This window comes from Heloderma suspectum, chromosome 7, assembly GCF_057233095.1.
Source record: "Heloderma suspectum isolate Gila_16-S chromosome 7, 16-S_ref, whole genome shotgun sequence".
Lineage (NCBI taxonomy): Eukaryota > Metazoa > Chordata > Lepidosauria > Squamata > Helodermatidae > Heloderma > Heloderma suspectum.
Window position 1 is genome coordinate 61,674,721 of NC_139464.1, and position 20,370 is coordinate 61,695,090.

A 20,370-nucleotide genomic window follows, 5' to 3' on the forward strand; every position below is an offset into this window, starting at 1 on the left:
ACTCCTCCATCCAGATCAGTGGTTTTCCCTACCTTCTGTTCCACTGTCTTATCTGGATTAAACTTCAGTTTCTTTGCCCTCATCCATCCTCAGACTTCCTCCAGACACATGTTTAAGACTTCCACAGTTTCCATGAGATTTGCAGGTGGAAATGAGAGGTATAGCTGATGGTCATCAGCATACTGGTGACACTTTAGCCAAATCTTCCAAATGACTTGTCTCGCTGGCTTCATGTAGATGTTAAAAAGCATAGGATTCAAGACAGAATCCTGATGCATCCCAAAAGCCAACAGCCATGGAATGGAGCAGGAGTTCTCCAGTACCACTTTCTGGGTCTGACGTTTCAAGAAGGACCAGAGCCACTGTAACAGTATACCGCTCCATCACACCTGAATTAGGCAACACAGAATCATGGTCAATGATACTGAAGTCCACTGAAAGGTACAGGAGAACTAAAAGGACTGCACTCCCCTAATCCATTCCCTGGTGTAAGTCATTAACAAGCCTGGGCCATGGGCATTGATCTAGAGAGTCCTTGCACTAGCACAGCATACAATTCAATGCACACAGCGTAATTGATTTGACAAACAGCTGCACAACATTAACCACCACTGTAGCTAACCATTTCCATGTGACCTTTGGGATAGATAGTTAATATCTTTAGTCCTAAATTAGATATACACACACTGTACCAATGTTCTATTTGTGGTACACTAAGTATGACAAAGGGCCAAACGACATCTTATGCTAATCATGTAGCATGAAGCTGGGGCTGGCCTTATTTTTTAAATCTATTTCAAACATATGTGGCCCTGATTTGGGAGAAGGAGGGGGCATGACATGGTGTGACACAGTAAAGGGGAAAGAAGGGGGCATGACATGGTGTGACACAGTACAGGGAAGGGGTGGGGATGCCACATGGGAAGGGGTGGGGGATGCGATGCAGCAGCAGGAAGGAGAAGGGGGCCACAACATGGCAAAGGGAAATGGTTTGGGGGGCTCAAGATGCAATGATACTTGTGCTTTCTCAACTCAAATGGTGAGAAAGCTTGCACCAGGGCTGATTCATATCCATCAGCCTCGTGGGGGGGATCAAAATTGGTCCTCCACCTCTGAAAGGGCTAACAGTGGCCTATGGTTCAAATGTGATCAGATAAATAATCTCCCCAGAGCTATTTCAAGTTCCCTCACCCATGGAACATTATTCCCTAAACCAAAAAAGAAAGCCAAGTCCAATGAGTGTCCTGCCACATCTGTTGGGCTATTGAAAAGTACATGAAATCCTGCTTGGTGCCAGAAAAAGTGGCCTCAGCGTGAACATTGAAGTCCCCAAGACTTTTGTCTTCAACACCTTGGTCAACTGAAGTATGAAGAGTGTTAGGCAGGTATTTGTGTTTCATGCTTGCTAAATCTTTTATTTGTTCTGTTGATATGTGGATGATATGTGTAATTTAATTTGATATTGGTTATATATAAATAGACATACACACAATGTTGTTAGCCACCCTGAGAGCTCCACTGTGCTGTGTTTAGTGGCACATAATTTTTTTTAAATTAACAAAATAAAATAAAAGCAGAATACTTGCTCTAAACCACCCAGAGAGCTTTGGCTATTGGGTGGTATAGAAATGTAATAAATGAAATGAAATACTTAAAAGTTATGTAACTTGCCTTTTTCCCTTGGAATAGAAAGAATATTATTATGAATACATAAATAAATTAGCAGATAAACTTAACACTATATCCCAGTCAAGAAACCATTATAGTATTTCCTGTTCACCTCCTCTGTTCTACCTGACAGCTAATTTAAAACTTATGATCCCCAGGTGATGGCATCTAACTGCATCTACACGCTAGTGTAAACTTTTACCCAAGATATGCATTGTTGACACAGAAATGCTTCATGTTTGGGCCAGCACAGAAGAGACTTCAAAACATTATACACATTTCAGAGGACGCCATCAGAAGTAAGCCCTTTTGAGGACACTTCCAGTAGGGGCTCTAAACTGCCTCTGAAATGTATTGTTGGTATCTGATTGTTGATAGCAAGCAAGTCCTAAACCCTGTGAGCATTGTAGCACAAAAGCCGCTTCTTGAGGTTAAATGTAACAGAACATGTGCCATGTTCCATGATCCCACGCATAGGATTGCGCCCTTAGAGTAGCGTTCTGACCTCCAAATCAACATTCACAACTGGATAACATCTTCAGTTAAAATACCACACATTATTTATTTATTTATTTGCTGCATTTATATCCCGCCTTTTTTCCTCTTGCAAGGAACCCAAGGCTACTTACATTCTCCTCCTCCTCCTCTCCATTTTATCCTCACAACAACCACCCTGTGAGGTAGGTTGGGCTGAGAGTCTGTGACTGGCCCAAAGTCACCCAGTGAGCTTCCATGGCTGAGTGGGGACTAGAACCCGGGTCTCCCGGCTCCCAGTCCAGCACCCTAGCCACTACACCACGCTGGCTGGCTGTGTTTTGAACGTATGTGTTTTGAACGTTTTTTTTCTGTAATGCAGTTCTAGTTTTGCCTTAAATCTAGTTAAATCCCATCAACCCCCTTTCATTTTCTTTTTTAAACAACAGCGAAATAATTCTTCCCCTTGAGGCATATTTGTGAATTTTAACTTTAGCATCCGTATTGGACGTAACGTGGAATATGGAGTAACATGTATTATGCCAGTAAAGAAAAAATGTTACTGACGCTTGACTGTGGAGTAAGATAAATACCCTCCCTAGCACAAGTTCTTAACGGTCAGGATCTGCACAATTTCATGTGCCTTAATTCTTGCATTTGTTACATGCTTGATTATACGTGCGGGGCAAGTGTGGTGCAGCTAATAGAGTGTAGGATTTCAAGTGGGAGGTTCAGGTTTGAATCTTTGCTGGGTCATGGAAGCTCATCGAGTGGCTCTTGGGAATTCAGTATTTCTTTCTGTGATGACGTATGTCAGAACATTGTTCCGTCAGAGGAATTGTGAAGCAGTTGAAAAGTGTAGAATAAATGACAGTATTGTAAATATCATCAGTTGACACCGTGTTTTAAATTATCCAGTGAAGCGTTACATTTTCTGCAGCGTAACCACACTGCAATGCAAAGCCTTTATTTTGGCATCAGTGTGTGTGTGTGTGTGTGTGTGTGTAGTAGATATTTCGATATGGGAAAACTGAAGGGTCACTTCTTGGCTCCTTGGAGCAGTTAAATCAAAGTGTAACACTATGATGTAGTGTGCTTGCCCTGAAATAATTACCATAAACGAATGAGGATACTTTAGTATCAGCCATGTCCATTAAAATAATGTTTACTTGTGTCAGGATCAGGATCTGCTCAGTCTGGGAAGCTCTGCAGCTCCACCTGGGGGCCAAACATAGAAGGCAGTCTGGCTCACAGTATTTGCAGGATTAGGCCCTGGCCCTGCAAGTGCTCCCAGGTCCTCTAACGCAGAGCATCTGGGAGCCTCCGGGAGTCCTATAAACAGCTTCCTCTTCCCTTCAAACCTTGCCACAGCAGCATGACTCATCATGGTGGCAATATTGTGCTCCAGTTGCTTGCTCCTGGCCGGTTCTTGAACTTTGCTTGTTTGCCTCTGGCCCTGCTGCAAACCTGCTGGTAACTGATCCTTGCCTGTTTGGACTCTGCTTTTGTCTCTGGTCCTGCCATGCCTTGTCTGGGTCTGACCCTTGCCCAGGGAACCTCTGCTCTCCACCCACCTCCATCCCTCCTGGACCCGGCATTCTCGCCAAGGATGCCTGCCGCCCATGCCCCAGGCCTGACAACTTGGGCAGATGCTATATACAGTGTGCACATAATTGAGATAGCTATTTAGACACCCCAAGCTATTTCCATGCACATTAGCTCTTCAATTAAAGAGATCTAGTTAATAAGATTTAGTTCAGACAAGTTGTTCAAATCAGAACAGATTTAAGTGTGGCTGATGGCTTTAAAAGTAGTAATAATCTTTGTACATTACACTGTTCTGTAATGAAGCTGGTTTATGGGGGCAAGGGGAGAGACAAACAGAGCATGTTGTCTGTCTCTGCTCTTTCCTGAAAGCAGCTCTAGAGCTGGAGATAAATTGTTTCCTACACCTGACTGGTACCTGACTAAGAGCTGACCTGGTGATTTCTTTCCCCCTCAACTCCATTCACCAGTCCCCAAGCCTATTCCTGCAATCAGGAGTGTGGAAAATATATTCCCCCTTTATATGCTGTCCCAAATTTGATGGCCCATCTGGGTGAGGTTGGGGAAGAGGCAATGTGTATCTGAGGCATTGCCTAACCTCCCTCCATGAACTCTAAACATTCTGTTTCTTTGAGCCAAACTACGTATTATGCAAAGTGCATAGTGTGTACCTGAGGTTGGACTTATACTCTCATGTAAGCACTCGTGGCCCTGATTTGGATCAGGACCATGGTGCTCTGGGGAGGAGGGTTAAATTCTACTCACACACCTTTTTCCTGAAATTCCCCCTCCATGGAGTGGGGTTAAAATGAGGGGAGGCTCCGATGGATTCTTCATCTTTTTTTAATCCCTCATGTGATGGGGGAGGTTTAACCTATCCCTCCTGGAGCACCAAGGTCCTGATCCAAATCAGGATTAAGAGATTAAAAAACTATGACCAGCTTCAGCAACACGCTATGCGATTAGCGTAAGATGTAGTTTACCCCATTGTCATACTCAGTATAACACAAATAGAACATTGGTAGAGTGTGTGCGTATATCTAATTTAGGACTAATGGTACTAACTATCCCAAAGTCACATTGGAATGGTTAGCTACAGTGGTGGTTAATGTTGTGCAGCTGTTTTTCAAATTAATTATGCTGTGTACATTGAGTTGTATGCTGTGCTAGTGCAAGGGCACTCATGTAAGGGGAGCCCCCCGCTGTCCCTCCTACTGCAGCCTCCTGCACCCCCCCCCCAAAGCACTTCCTAATGGCTTGAGCACCTTCAGGAAAGGCCTGGGATGTCGGTTAGGGTGCTGCAGTGGGAGGCGGAAATCAAGCAGAAGCAGCTTGTGTGAGCAAGCACTGTGCAGCATTGGGCAGCATTGTGCAGCATTGGGCACAACTGATTTTTGTAAAATGCATTAGCTCAAAATGTTAAAGAAAACATGTTTGTCTATTTTTCCATGCCTCTTAACTTTTAATACAAAAGTTCAACATCCTATCATGGGACTAATTTCAACATTCACTACATATTGTATTATATGGTTTGTTGATTTAGTTTGGCCATTTCATTGTTTAACAGCATTGGCCATTTAACCGTATTTTAATATTCTGGATTATCTTAGTTGGGTTACAGCAAAGATAACTGGAATAATTTGCTCTGTTGGAAAATTTACATCAGAGTTCAGATAGATGCTAAATGCATTTGTTTTTCATTTCTTGTTCTGTTCTCTGCAGTATGGCAGTTGAAAAAAGTGGAGTCATCATAAGGCTTCAAGTACAGGGAAAGTTGCCAGTGTCATTATCATTTTGTTCTAGACAACTTAAAATTATAGTGCCAGGGACCTTTAGGTGTAAATGAGCTAACATTCTTTTTATGTTGAACCCAATAGCTGTTACTGGAACATTTGGAGTGCCTTGTTTCAAGACATGAAAGGTCATTGAGAATGACAGTGGTGAAACGACAAGCACAGTCTCCCTCGGGAGTTTCCAGTGAAGTTGAGGTTCTGAAAGCATTGAAATCGTTGTTTGAACACCACAAGGCTTTAGATGAAAAGGTACAGTATGGAAATAAGCTTACTTACTCAGCATATCCTTTCTCCTGCTATTATAGAAAAGTAGATCCCTCATCATTTTGGCATATGTACTAAAAACTGCTCAAAACCAGTCTTCCTAGGATAGTAGCACAATTATAAGTTCTTTATATTCCCTCCTGCAAGGTTAGGGCTCTCTAGAAAAAAAATTAAATTGTCATATATTTAACACTTTTTCAGATCTTCTGGTTCTGGCCCTAAATCAGTAATCAAATGATTAAACCACATTTACACCTCCAATTTGAACTAAACATTCTCACACTGATCCAAATATATGCTTCAAACAGGTTAAAATCCCACCAATCAGCTGGGGGTTTTTTTAGGGGGGGGGGGTTGTTTCCCTTCCCAAACAGCTGATCAGCAGAATTGTAATGTTTTGAAAGGATTCCAAAAGACTCCAGCTTTTCATAGCAAAAGTAGGAACGCATTCAAAATGCCCCTATTTTCATTAAAAGGATAACTGCCCATGTTCTCTCATTATCATACATTGGATACATCTGCTCTGACTCCTGTATTAATTTACTCTGCAAATTAGTCTTAAATTTGTCTTCCACTAATTTTAAAGCCAAGGCAGTGCTTATAAAGACATATCGTTGTCCTGCAATATGTTGCTCATATCCCTTCAGTTCAAAATATACCTTCACCAGCTGCACTGTGTGAAATGGTAGGTGATGCACTGCATGATGCCTAAGGCCCAAGCTAGAAATCAGCGTTAATTGCATGGCTAGCAGATTCATCTGAGGGTCTGGGGGTTTTTATGGGAGCTTCTTCCTTTCTAATGTAATTGCGCAGGGGTGGGGAAAGAGTTCGTCAGGATCATGGCTGGGGAGGAAAGGGTTAAACATTCCCTTCTTGCACTCTGCACAACAGATGGGAATCTGCTGCTAGGTATGCAACTAAAGTAACTTCTGGTTTGGCTCTGGGTGTTCATGCAGGTGCATTTATATAAATGTGCACTGGAGATGATGCAGCCACCACCCACAGAGATTTAAATTCTAGACGCCCTGGGGAACCCTGAACAATGACAACCTAGCACCTCACGTTAACAAAACAATAGATTGTCCCCCAAAGATAAAAAAAAGTAGGGACAGTGATTTATCAGGGGCAGGTACCAGAAAAACAGTGAGCGGCTGTGGTAAGTAGGGAGAGTTGGAGCACATGAGTTCCATGGGCAGAATCCAAACATGTCATTCCACAAATGCAAATAGCACCAGCGGAGCTCCACCAAATCTTTGCATTGTGCAATCTGTTGCACATTATGTTTGCACAAGCGCTTGTGCAACTGGTTGCACAAATGCGATTTTAGATGGATTCTCCTCTTGCGCATAGTTCGGAACCTAGTTCCTGCTAGCACAATGTCATTTGTGCTAACAGAATGGCACAGTTGGTTGCTGTCCCATGTCCGCAGCTCTAGCTATTGGGTTGAGCGGAGAAATATATTTGCAGAGGTAGTTCCTATCCAGCTGGGAATATGCATGTGGAAAGCTGCTACCATGTGTGTAGTGCCCATAGCTGGATCAAGCCATCTGAATTAATAAATACTTCAAACAAGAGTCAATTGCTCCACGTTAATTTAGAAGGTACTATATTACTGTCCTAATGAATGGAATCCACAATTGTTTTGAGAAATTTATGGTAATCCTTATTGTTCCTGAATCATTATCATATAAAATTTTGACATGCCAGCCCTAAGTGATGTGCAAATCATCTATTGTGTGTTGTATTTGAGATGAAGCTTAGTATTTTGACTGTGCTTAGCAAGAGATGAGTAACAGCCTATGGATGTAAATGCTGTTCAAACACTTGAAAAAGTCCCTAGAAACCTTTGGCTTCCTTTTGCTGCTAAACCTAACAGTAGCAGCCACGATTTACATAATGTAGCAGTACTAGCAATAGCCTTTGGAGATTAGTATGGTTTATAGTCTCATTTAACTTTGTGTTATTTGAGACTGATGAAAATAAACCACTAGAAAAGTGGTGGTGCGTTGTGTTCTCATACTAGATTAATGAATGAGAACTGAACCTGAACTTTCAGGAAATACTTTGTTTTCATTTCTATACCACCCAGTAGCCGAAGCTCTCTGTTTATTAAAAGCTCCCTGTTAGGTTTTTCTTCTTTTTAACGCATTATTGAGATTGAAATGTTTACCTGATCCTTTGAGTGATACGAGATGTTTTACTAAGCAAGTGGCAATTTGCTGAATATGCAATGAAGCGATTGCCTGGTTACTCCTGAGCGTTCACCCAAGTAAGCCTCTGAAAGTGGATGGGACTGTGGCACACTGAATCGCTGAGCGCCCATCGCTCTGGCATATTGAATAAATCCGAGCACCAGGTGGAGTGATTTTAATCTGTTTCAAATCATGATTTCAATCAGGAAGGGAAAGGACTGATTTAATCCTTAATTTAAACCAAGCTTCCCGATGATACTACTTCATATGTTTTCTAAAAAGTGGTGCAGCCAGTGCTAAACAGCATTCATGTACAGCTAAATGGAGTATTATTTACAACATATCATACAATAGAGAAGGGGATATGTTGTATAACTGCAAAGATTAGAATCATGTTGCTACGTAATATATTTTTCTTCTAGGTAAGGGAACGACTGAGGGTTTCTTTAGAAAGAGTCTCAGCACTTGAAGAGGAACTAGCAGCTGCTAATCAAGAGGTAACATACAGAACTCTTTCCCCCATCTTATATGATGTAACTTTTTTTTTTAAACAGGCTATCCTGTGGACTAAAATTAGATGAATAACATGCAGGGATTCTTGCTTTATTCAAACTGTAATTTTAAGCAATCTTAACTAATTCTGTAGGGCAGGTAGGTGTGTGTGTGTTTTGGAGGGTTGCCTTAAGTTGTTAGCAGCCAAGTCTTCAGGATGTCAGGGAAGTTAAAAATGACACTAACATTACATATGAAGAGCCTGAGTTTATGTAGCCCCTGTTTTTATACATTCACTGCAGTGCTGCCATTACTGTCATGGTGACCTTGCTTCTTCCTCAATCATCACACTGATGACATCTTAGGGAATTAAATTAAATGCTCATTTTTGTTCCTTTTATGCTGGTTTCATGCAATTTCTCCCTCCTCTTTTTGAACATGGAAAGAATCACATAAACTGGGACTCCAAACATTCTCATGGAGTGCTCAGTTCATTCTAGATGTTATCTGGATAGTGGCGCTAAGGGGGAAAGCTTGCAATTTCATTCCAAGAGCGGTGGTGCTGTCCCAGCAAATATATGAACAAGGGCATGGCTCCTTTGCTACGGTTAGCAAAACTGCTATAATGGTTCCATGTATCCCCACAAGCACACAGGTCATGCCCTCTAAAAGTGAACTCAGGTGCTGAGGGCCAACAGAAATGGAGTCAAAAAGGGAGCCACTGAAAAACCAGAGGGGAGTATCTGCTTGCTTGGATAATACCAGAGGTTTGTAGAAGTAGAGCAGATCTTCTTTTAAAAGCACACTTAAGGGCGGGGGGACACACCCAAAACACAGCATAAAGAGAAAAGAGCATGCTCAGTAATCATAGAATGTTGAGTGTCAGTTGGAAAAGAAAAATGGAAAATTGTGAGGTTGGAATACCCTGCTTGAATGCAATGGCTGGCTGGAACCCTGAACAGGAGCATTCCTGTTAGGAGGGAGGAGACACTGCAGCATTTCATTGCAGGCCCCACTTGTATTCCATGCTCATAATCTCAATATATTGCTATTATTGCTCCTTTGGAGTTGCTAATTTTTAAATCAAAAGTGCAATCAGCTATAAAGGACAACAGAACATAAAGAAATGTGAGTGAGGGAAAAGCCATAAAAATTGCTTCTTACCAGGTTTACTATTTTTATCTTTCCACAAACCTGCAGTGAACCGATGATTTGAAATATATGTTGAAACAGTACCCTGCTGAGTATCCAATGTTTGAAGTCTATTTTTGCAAAGCTACTTGATCTGTGTGTGTGTGTGTGTGTGTGTAGTTGAAGGTTTTCTTTTCATGTATCCTTGATCCCCCATCACTGCCTCAATGTAATTCTTAGTGTGGGATTTTCATTTCATCTTCCTGGATCATAACTGCAAATTACATGTTCTGAGTTTTTGTTAACAAAAAGTATTGCAGTGGTACTAGTGATGAACAGAAACTTTGTTTCTTCAATATGATTCTTTAGTTAAAAAGAAATTAGTACCTAAATGCCTTCTAGAGATCACAAAACTCACCAGTGACACTTATAAGTCCTAGCTGGGAACATTATAATAGATGCAAAATATAATAATACCCCCAGTTCAGTTTGAAATTAATCCAGAAACTAATGAACTACCTGGCCATCCACTGTAAATTAAGCCATTTTCCCCCAGAATTGGCTGTAACAAATTAACAATTTAGGCCTGTTTGTACAGTAAGTGACATTGCTAAGCACTAGTAGGAGGCCACCACATCTTCCCAGTGCAAAATTGGCCCCTCCTCCTACTCCGTCCCCTATTTGCACTACTTATTGGAGATGGAGATAGTGCAAAGATATCAGGGATGCTCCTGCACATCAGCAGTGTGTCCTGGGTGGCATCATGGGATTTTCAAGGCATATCTGGAGGTTGCTCTTAAAGATGAACATCTGAGGAATTTGACACACACACACACACACACACACACACACATGTATCAGTAAGCCAAGAACATTTCTTAGAGTGGATGGTGGTAGTCCTGTGCATACCTATCTAAATGCAAGCTTTCCTTATAATTCCATCTAAGCAGGTTATTCCACACCCCCACCGCGCAGTTTTCCATTTTCCTTATAATTCCTTCTAATACTGATTCATGTCTTCCCATGTTTACGCGAATGTAGCCCAAACTGTACCACCCCATGCGCATGAAGGAGCTTTCAGCAGACTGGGGTAATCTTGATGTTTGCAGGGGCATGGGACATCTTAAGAGAAAAAACACTAAGCGTGGAGGTGGGGGGATTAACCCAATGATAAGTCAATGGCGTAGAATATTGACATACTGGCAAAACATGACAGGTGGCTGGGAGGGGTTATGGAATGGCACAGCTAGGGGAAAAATGCGAACTGAGTGGGAGGGGGAATAGATTATAGTGGCTAGACAAAGGAGAGGGAGGAAGAGACACAGATAAAAAGGGTAGACAGAACCTGTTAATTGTCTGGATAGGTAGTTTTCTGCTTCATATGAAGAAGTTATTTTAAAATAGGGAGGGTGCATGGCTCAGTGGTAGAGCACATGCTTTGGATGCAGAAGGTCCCATGTTCAATCCCTGGCTTCTCCAGGTAGGGCTGGAAAAGTTCCTGCCTGAAACCCTGGAAAGCCACTGCCAGTCAGTGTCGACAGTACTGGGCTAGATGCACCAATGGCCTGACTCAGTATAAGGCAGCTTCCTGTGTTCCTATAAAAAAGAGCTGGCCATAAACATCAATGGAGAAATCAACGATTTTAATATAGCTGGGACTGGGCACAAGTGTGTCCATCCCACCCCACCCCACCCCACCTGCTGAAAACCACAAAATGGAGAGGAAAAAATGGAGCAGTTACAACCCTGAACAACAGCATTCCACACTGTTACAGGGCCCCACTTGTACTTTCCTTCATTGCTTGGCATGTGCACGATAGTAGTCCATCAGCTTCTTCCTGCTAAACCTATCTATGATACAAACTAGATGGGACATTATTCACACATAGCAATTGTGTGGATGTCTTTTAAGGTAAATAGCAGGCATGGTGAGGGTCCATACAGATCAGGACTATGGGTCTTTAACCCATTGCCCCATCATGGCTCCAGTTTGGATTGAGGCCCCCAAGGCTGCTATTTGCATCATGAGTAAAGCACCCATTGGTGCCAATGGAAGCTTTCCTCCTAATGTAAAGCGCATCCATGATGGGGCAGGGGGACTTGGGGTCTTGATCTGGACCCTGCCATGCCTGCTAATTACCTTTTATTTTAAAAAGTCACACAGTCACTAATTGCATGAATAATGTCATGTCTAGTTTGGCCCTTGGTTCTAAACAAGCAGATGTGCATGCCTAACAAAGTTCCAATTTTATATTCGAATACATTTGAACAATAGAATTCTTGCTGAATCAAATCCTGCATGAACCTGCAAGGGTAATGTTAAGCTTGCCCAAAGTCCTTAAATCACCTTCAGGTTCTGTCCATCAGAATGTCCTTTTAAAATTCCTCCCTCTAAAAAGTTTTGGAAAGTCTCCATGGTCAGCCTTTTAGGGAATCCCTCAGGACAAACTGCAGCTGTTAGTGTTCCTGTGTGTACATGCGTACTTAGAGTGCTTCTACTCCCTTACATTTTTGTCAGTGCAGTTCTTTGTCTTTTCTCTGGTCATCTGATTCACCCGGAATGTATGACTTTGATCTTCCAAGAGATACAGCACGCAGGATGATTTAGAAAAAAGCTAGGTTGAGAACTAGTTGTATTTTTAGCAGGGATGTATGAGAAGTCCAGTTCATTTTTTATGAAGATTTACCCAGTTCTCAACTTCCGAACCGAACACAGACTCAAGCGCAAGCTGCAGTCAAAGTCCATACGTTTCCGAGCTTGCCATGTGATTTACGGATCCCCCAGAATGCCTCAACAGCTTGCATACATTTGAAAAATGTGCACGAAAAAAAAGTGTGCTTCTGAAAAATGCACACAAACACACTTTAATCAATGGGAGAAGAAGGTGTATATTTCAGTGATGTGCACAATTGTTGCATACATTTGGGAAAATACGCACACAAAAAACTTCAGGTGAAAAGAAAACAAAGATTGCAATCTTATATGGACATGAGACAGAACAAGCTCCAAGGTGGAATCTGGAGAACTTCAATGAACTTGAGTTTTGCTAGTATGTACATCCCTAATTTTTAGTACCCTTCAGCTGTAAATTGGTGAACTTGGCTCCTCACCTCACTGGTCCTGAACTCAGTTTGCATAACATCCCTGCCAGGACTTGAAGAATGCTTGAACTGGCTGGCAACAATTATGGATCTTTACAGACATATCATGCTGTCTTCCACCCTTCTTCCTCATCTTGCTGTCAGCACCCTTGCCAGATTTTAACCATCAGTATCCATGTACTGCCCCAAATAATGGTTTTGAAGGCACAGCTATTCTCTGTGAGCTGCTAGGATGGAAGTAAGCTGCTCTGAGTTCCTTGGAGGAAGTCTCAGGTATAAAGTACAATAAATGGATTAGGTCATGAATATGAACTTGAGCACACTCCAGGAGAGAGTGGAGGACAGGAAGGCCTGGCGTGCTATGGTCCATGGGGTCACGAAGAGTCGGACACAACTTAACGACTCAACAACATAAACTACTGGTTAAAGTTCTAGGTAGTTCGTGGCTTAGGTTAAATCCAAAGGGAAAAATACAGGAAGCTGTTCTCATCTCAGCAAGATCTGTTGGCACATTTGTCTCCAATAAGTCCAGTCCACTGGTGCTGACATTTCTTCCACCCTGGACTTTGTAAGAATTGGAGGATTAGACATTCTAATATAGAACTAACAGTTAGGGGTTACTTTGAGTCAGGAATGTAAGCATTGGTCAGGGTTAAGAAATAGGCTAATTATTGGCACTAGCCAGTATTCCCTGGGCAATGATCATCCCTGATGGACTTCTCTGTATTAGAGACATACTAATCTCTAATCTTTAGAGACATAGCCTGCAGGAATTCTCTGAAGAGGGTTACCATTTAGCTCCACCTAAGATCTTTTATTGGCTCCTCTTTACCATCCTAAAACTTGGGAGCAGTGACTATATTTGTTGTTCCTTTGGCCATTTCTTGCCTATTTCTGCTGCCTCTTTATGCCTATATCCTGCTTCCTGACATGGGCTGGGGTCCAACGATGTTCTACCACTGGCGGCCAGCAGCATTGGTTCCCAGTGTGTGCATGGCCCCTACCACCACCAGCAATGATGTAGCGCTTCTGGGGGCAAGTCCCCAAATGACCAGAAATGCAAGTTTCTGGAAGGCATGACCTTCCCACACCAGCGGTAGGACATCGTTGTACCCTACCCACTATCTCCACCTTCAGAACCTATGCCCCCCTCAGTGTTCATCCTGGCAAGGACCTCTAGTGTAATCTCCTATTACCTAGTTTAATTTTTTTGTTGTGTTGTTGATGTCACCAAAGATCTCCATGGGCTTCGGTTTTGCTGACGTCCTGTTCAAGGGCCCAATCACAGCACTGCCTGCACTCCAGTACTAATAGTAATAACGGCAATGTATTTACTCTTTCATTTAATATATTCTATGTTTTGGCTTTTCAAATTTATATTGAGAATGTATATATTTAAATATGAAGTAGCAAGAAGGGGATGAAAGACCATTTAAAACTCAAATATACTTTTGTAAAGGTAAATATTGTCAAGCCTAACTGAGCTATTATCTTCCTGAACAATGCAGAAGATAGGAAGAGGGTAGTTCCCTTCCCTCTTTTCTCTTCCCTGTTTTTCCCCCCTTTCTGTACAAATTATCCCTATCTTCTCTTGTCAACATTACCCATGGTATAGCACTATGTCTACATTGAGGTTAATGCTAATTCATGGTTACCTTTTACCAGGGTTTGCAAATCAGTTTCGAACCATGGGTAAAAGCATCTGTAGTGCAGTTGGCATTTGTGTACAATGGGTTGTTTCGAATGGGATTTTATTTCACAGTTCATGTAGGAAACACCTCTGTTTGGAACTCTGCCTGAGATGGAGTCTTTTTTTTTTTAAGAGTTGAACTGGAGGTGAAGAAACCCATTTGGAAAAAGTGTTTTGTATACCCCTTCCACCCAAGGAGAGCGTGAAAAGGCATTGTGGTTGCTGAAAGCAACATCCCGAACCAGTTTTTGAAATTCTGAAAAGCCTTTTCTTCTGTGTTTTGTTCTCTTAAATACAGCTTGCACTAGTGAGAAATGCTGCATAGGCCATCATTACTGCAACATAATGTCTGCCTATGGCTGAAAATACTTTGATTGTCTTTTCATAACTTGGATACCATATTTATGCTATTAAAGGAGTGGAAGCCTGTAGCTGAGAATGGGAAATATAGGGTGTTTCAGCATTTTAACCTAACGCGTTCTTTTCCCCATAATATTCAAGTCTTTAGGAATTACTGCATGTTTGGTTAACTAAATCAGAATTTTAATAAGATCCAAAATGCTCTTCCTTTAGCTTCCTTTCACACTAAAGCAGCATATATTAGATTTCAGGTTCTCATTAACACTGTATTAATCTGCATTACAATGATTGAGGAACTGGAGGAGGCAGTTCAAGCTTGTTTGTAAATGCTTTGAGTGAGGGAAAATCACAAATATATGAAGAAATATAGTTCACCGAGCATGTTCCATCATTGCCTGGGAAGATAGGCATTTCCTGTTTCCTAAAAAGATGGTCCAGTCACAACCTACTGTATATACATTTGAGTTTAGATCAAATCTAGCAGCTCTGTACACATGAAACTTACACATGTAGCTGACCTTGATTTCTATCAAGTGTGGCCTGTGTCAATTTATGCTCATATTATGCCACAATCCTATGCAATCCCATGCATCCTATGCATGCTGCCTGGGGAGTGCTGGGAATTGCAGGACTTTGTTCTGTCTAAACATGCATAGGATTGTGCCCTTTGTCTGCTATCATGACCACAAGCCATGATTTGACACATGAACTCTCAACCAGAGAGCAAGAGCCAGGGGATGCTTTATGAATTTCTGCCTAAGAGGTTGCCACAATAAACAACATCCTGTGCCAATTTTCCTCCCCTCTCCTAGTTAAAATGCATTGGACATCTTCCTTGATATCAAATGTTAAGTTTCAGTTCTGCCAAATGTATTACGATCAACTTTCCTGAAGATTCGATTGTCTTTGTAAACCTCTTTAAATATAAAACATTCCCATTAAGAGTTTCAAACAAAAGTAGACTTTATCTAATGGATATAAATACACCAGTTCCAAATGTATGCCTTTTAAATTGGATGTGTTATCAGGCAAACTGTTTTTAAGTGACGTATGCCATAACTAATCAGATTATAAATATGTGAAATCACACTAGAGAGTGGAGAATTATTATTTAGAAGGCTTGAATGTGATTTGTATGTCGTACTTAGCAATTGAAATCCAGCAAGCAGACTGCCTCTTAGATGCAAAATACAAATTTGTATGCATTTATTCTATCTTCATTGTAATTTATATATGTATGTTTGGTAACTGCAGGTTACAAAATAGGGGACAACAATACTTACAGAATTGTAGCTTTTTAGGACCAGAAAATCATCTAGTTTAGCTCCTTTATCTTAGGTATCATATAAGCTATATCCAAACGCTCTTAAAAGATAGTCCTTATTAGCCACATAATTAGTATCATGTGCATTCTGAATATGAATGACAAATTCTGTAATCAGAAGAATATATGTAAACATGTAAATTTGCATATGTTAGCATATCTTACGTAGTTTATTCTCCCAATTATTTGGAATTTGTGGAAATAAATGGAATGACAGTCTAACAGAAAGAAGGACTAGTAATTTGGGGTTATGAATTCGTGCCATGAAGTGAAATCAGCACTCGCTGATCATTGAAAGCTTCACATGGAATTATTAATATCTTCTAAGAATTCTTAAATGCTCCTCTTTCAGAACCATGAGAGCTAGAAACTTTAAATAGAGTTTCAGTTCTGAGTATAAACTGTTGAGCTGGATCTCAGATTCTGGGCTTGTGGGCCAACCATACAAGCTGCACAAAGCCTTTCTCAAGATGGAAAGCACTGAGCAAAGTACATCATGCCAAAGCGGCCTGTTAGAGGAAGACACTTATTAAAACCTGTTTAGGTTGCTCAAACATGCAACCCAAGCTGCAAAGAACCAGGAAGGCTAGAAAACTGCAGGAGCATCAACCAACCTGGTTATTCATTTTTAATTCAAATAAGGAAAGCAAATTCTGAGAATGAAAACAAAATTGGTTTTGCAGTGCATAGAATCCAGCCATCAATATTACTGTGCCAATGTTCTTAATCACAGAAATTGTAATTTTAATGTTTTCCATACCTCTTGGGATACATTCATTGAGAGGTTCTAAGGTGGCCAGAGTGTGGTGTTAGGGGACCTAAAATGTCCTCAAATAAAGGAAATGTAGGAAAGTGTTAATGGTTTAGAGAAGTGTTAATGGTGTTAAGTTTTAACTCTGCTCCAAATTCAAAAAAAGTTAGGTACATGCAAATACTTGCTGACATATTATTATATTGGAAAACTTCATATATTGTAATGTATGCCATCCTTTGTCCTACTTTTGTTGTAGCTGTATAATTATATAGTATAACTTCAGTAAACAAGCCATCTAAGAATTGCATAGTAAAAAAAAATGCAACCATTTAAAATAGAGCAGGTTTACCTGGTGATGAAAAATGAGTGAAGGAGCAGGACACACTTCACCACGGACATCATTATTTGCCATCATTATGTCAAGGAGATTCTGCTAAATAATCAAATTGCTGTAGATAGGAATTTAGTGCAATGTCTTGAAATCTCTCTAAGAGTTTACATATTTTACAAACTCCAGGAGTTTGCCACTCTGTATGGTAGAGAACAATACGTATGGTAGAGAACAATATATAAGACAGGTTGTTAAGATAAGCAACTGCTTCAAATGGTGACAACCTAGAATTACTGCCATGAAAAACATGTTTGTCACCTGTCAGTTTGTTTGGCTTTAGATTTTTCAGTGCCGAAATGAATATATTCTCTTCTTTATTTTCACACAAGCTTTTAATTGTTGTTTTGCATATATATGTAAATTCCTATATCCTATAATTGTATGAGGACTAAGTGTATTCTATGAGGTTGAATTAATCTGTTTATGCAAATTCTTTTAGGAGCTGGGATTGAGGAAATGGCTGTTTATGTAATGTAGGGTTCAGCAGCTAGATGTCCCATGGTCCCCTGAGGAATATGAATTGACCCCATCCGAGATATCAGCCCATAGGGGAAGACCTAACATTCCCACATCTCTTCCTCAAAGTGGTTCTTCCCTAAAACTGCGTGGGGGGGCTGTTGACCAAAAGTATCCAGTCTACTGTGCATCCAAAGTATTTGCCTAGAGCATACAGAAGTGGGCTTGTTCAATGCATCATAATTGTGGAATTCCCTCACTTGGAAACTTCCTAAAGCCCAAGCCTCTATACCTTAGTGCTGTACCAAAAATTTCCCACACTTTTTTTGACCATTCTCATTCAATTTGATAGAAGAGAAATTGCTTTTGAAAAGAAATTTAATGGTGAAGAAATTTCAGAGAAATTCTCATGGGTTGGGTTTGGGTTTAGTGAGCTTACCTTACTTAGGAGGTGGATGAAGAGTGAGCACAAATGTCCTGTTTTTCATTGTGCAATCATCTCTCTGGCAGCCTGTAGCCTCTTCAGCTTCCTACACTTCAATGAAAGCCCAGTTTAAGGCACCATGAGGTAATTCCTTCCATTGGGCTTTTTCAGATCAGGACGTGCAGGCAGCCTGGGAGGCTAGGTGTTATTAGGTAAGGTCAAAAACACGTCAAAAAATCAATTATAAAACATCCTGAATGAGGCAGAACAATGGAAGCCTCTTTCATGGGCAGGGGGAGAAAACTTTCAGGAAACTGAAAGACAGATTTTGGCAGTGCACTAACTCCACCTCATCCCTGGAGCTAGACACAACACTGCCCCCACGTGCATTGAGGTGGACGCAAACTGGGGTCCGGCCTGCCAAGACAGTTGATGCTGTTGCACCACAAAAAAACCAAAAACGGAAAGAAGCTGCACTACAAGTCCTGCCAATGGGGAGCCGGACCTGGGAGAAACTGATGAGAATTTCTCCTCCCCCTGGAGAATTCAGTGAAATTGTCTCCCAAATTTCTCTGCCCACAAGTAAGGTGGAGAACTTCAAGAGGCCATTTGTGCACAGCTGTAATATACCTTTGGATTTGCTGATGTTGTGTGTCCAGATTATATGTAGATTTTGTATGTGTGTTTTTTAATGATTTTACATGTATTGCAAAAACCGATATGTCTTCAGGATAGAGTGGAATAGAAAATAAAAACTCTGAATTTCTCTGTTCAGTCACATATTACTTGCACTGTTGGTCCCAAAGAATATGAAACACAGAACAAATAAAATTAAATATAATCTTTTGTATTCTACATTTTTCTTCAAACTGATTATTTTTTCAGAGTAAATTAAAATAAATCCTTTGTTTTCCCACAGCCTCAAGGCAGCAGTTACATCCCTAATGCATTGTTCTTTATAACAAGGTAGCTCAGTTCATGTTATGTTAATTAAATCGTAAACAGGGCTTACTGAAAAGATGGCAAACAAAATAGTATTTTGCTTGCTGTAGTGGACAAGGAATGTTATTGGTGATCAAAACATTGCATCAAAATTACAAGGAGCATAAAAAGAAATCCTAGATGCCCTCTGACACTCATAGTTAAAGATTTTATCATGAAAAGATTTATCCTGATCCAGGAACTCTGGGAGAGAACAAAGTCAGCCTGCCCTTAATGCCTCCACTATCTACTTTACTGTAAGTGCTATCTTCTCCATTTGTAAAAATAAAGGGATGCAAGAACAGAGAAGGGACTGTCCTCATCTCAGCATCCTCTCAGGATTTTGTTTGAATATTATGGAATAGAACATATGGAGATAGATCACAGAGCTTTCTCAATTATTTGAATCTTCAGTGCTTTTAGATGGGAGGCTGACACAAAACATTTTATTTAGCATGAGCATCTGTATAGAAGGATTCTTTGCTAATCCAGGCTAAAAAGGATGCCAGATTCTGAGAATTGTTAATTGCATGTAAGTAAAAAATAGTTTCCCACCAGGGTCCTAATGGGATGTTGAGCATCTGTATATAAGTGTTAAAGTTATCATAGTTCATCAGGAAAACAAGCTGAGTGGCTAAAGATGGAGAGGATTTCTAGGTGGAGGGTGGAATGAAACAGAAAATCTTCTGCCCATTGGTGTACAGCACAAGTACATATAACATTTGCGGTGGCCATTTTGATAACAAACAAGAAGGTCCAGACATATAACACAGATTCTGGCCTGCTTGCATTGGCTGCCTATATGTTTCTGAGCCCAATTCAAGGTGCTGGATTTGACCTATAAAGCTTTACATGGCTCAGGACCACAATACCTGATAGAGCACCTCTCCTGGCATGAACCAACCTATATACTATGCTCAACATCCAAGGCCCTCTTCCAGGTGCCTCCTCTGAGTGAGGCTTAGGTGGTGGCAGTAAGGGAAAGGGCCTTCTTGGTGGTAGCCTCCCAATTATGGAATGATCTCCCTGATGAGGCCCACCTGGCACCAACATTGTTATCTTCTCGGCACCAGGTTAAAACTGCCCTCTTCTCTCAGGCATTTAGCAGCATATAATGATTTTAAATCAGGTCCTGGATTTTCTTTGGAAGATTGTTTAAAAAATGTTTTTAGATGTATGTTGTCTGTGTGTATGCTATCTGTTTATATTCTTTTTGTACAGTAAATCGTTTTGCACCCTGGATAATGTATTTTTAATAGTCTTAATTTTTGTGAACCGCCCAGAGAACTTTGGATATGGGGAGGTATAGAAATGAAATATAATAAATGA

The 20,370-nt window shown here is 40.8% G+C and overlaps 1 protein-coding gene across 1 annotated transcript in view; it reads left to right on the top strand.

The window, feature by feature from the left end:
* The window catches only part of PPFIA2 (PPFI scaffold protein A2), a 444,508-nt gene that overhangs the window by 303,777 nt on the left and 120,361 nt on the right, over positions 1–20,370 (top strand). The window contains exons 5-6 of the mRNA XM_084811789.1: positions 5,565–5,729; positions 8,359–8,433. Coding sequence (XP_084667915.1) covers positions 5,565–5,729; positions 8,359–8,433 — 240 coding nt within the window. The remainder of the gene's footprint in view (positions 1–5,564; positions 5,730–8,358; positions 8,434–20,370) is intronic.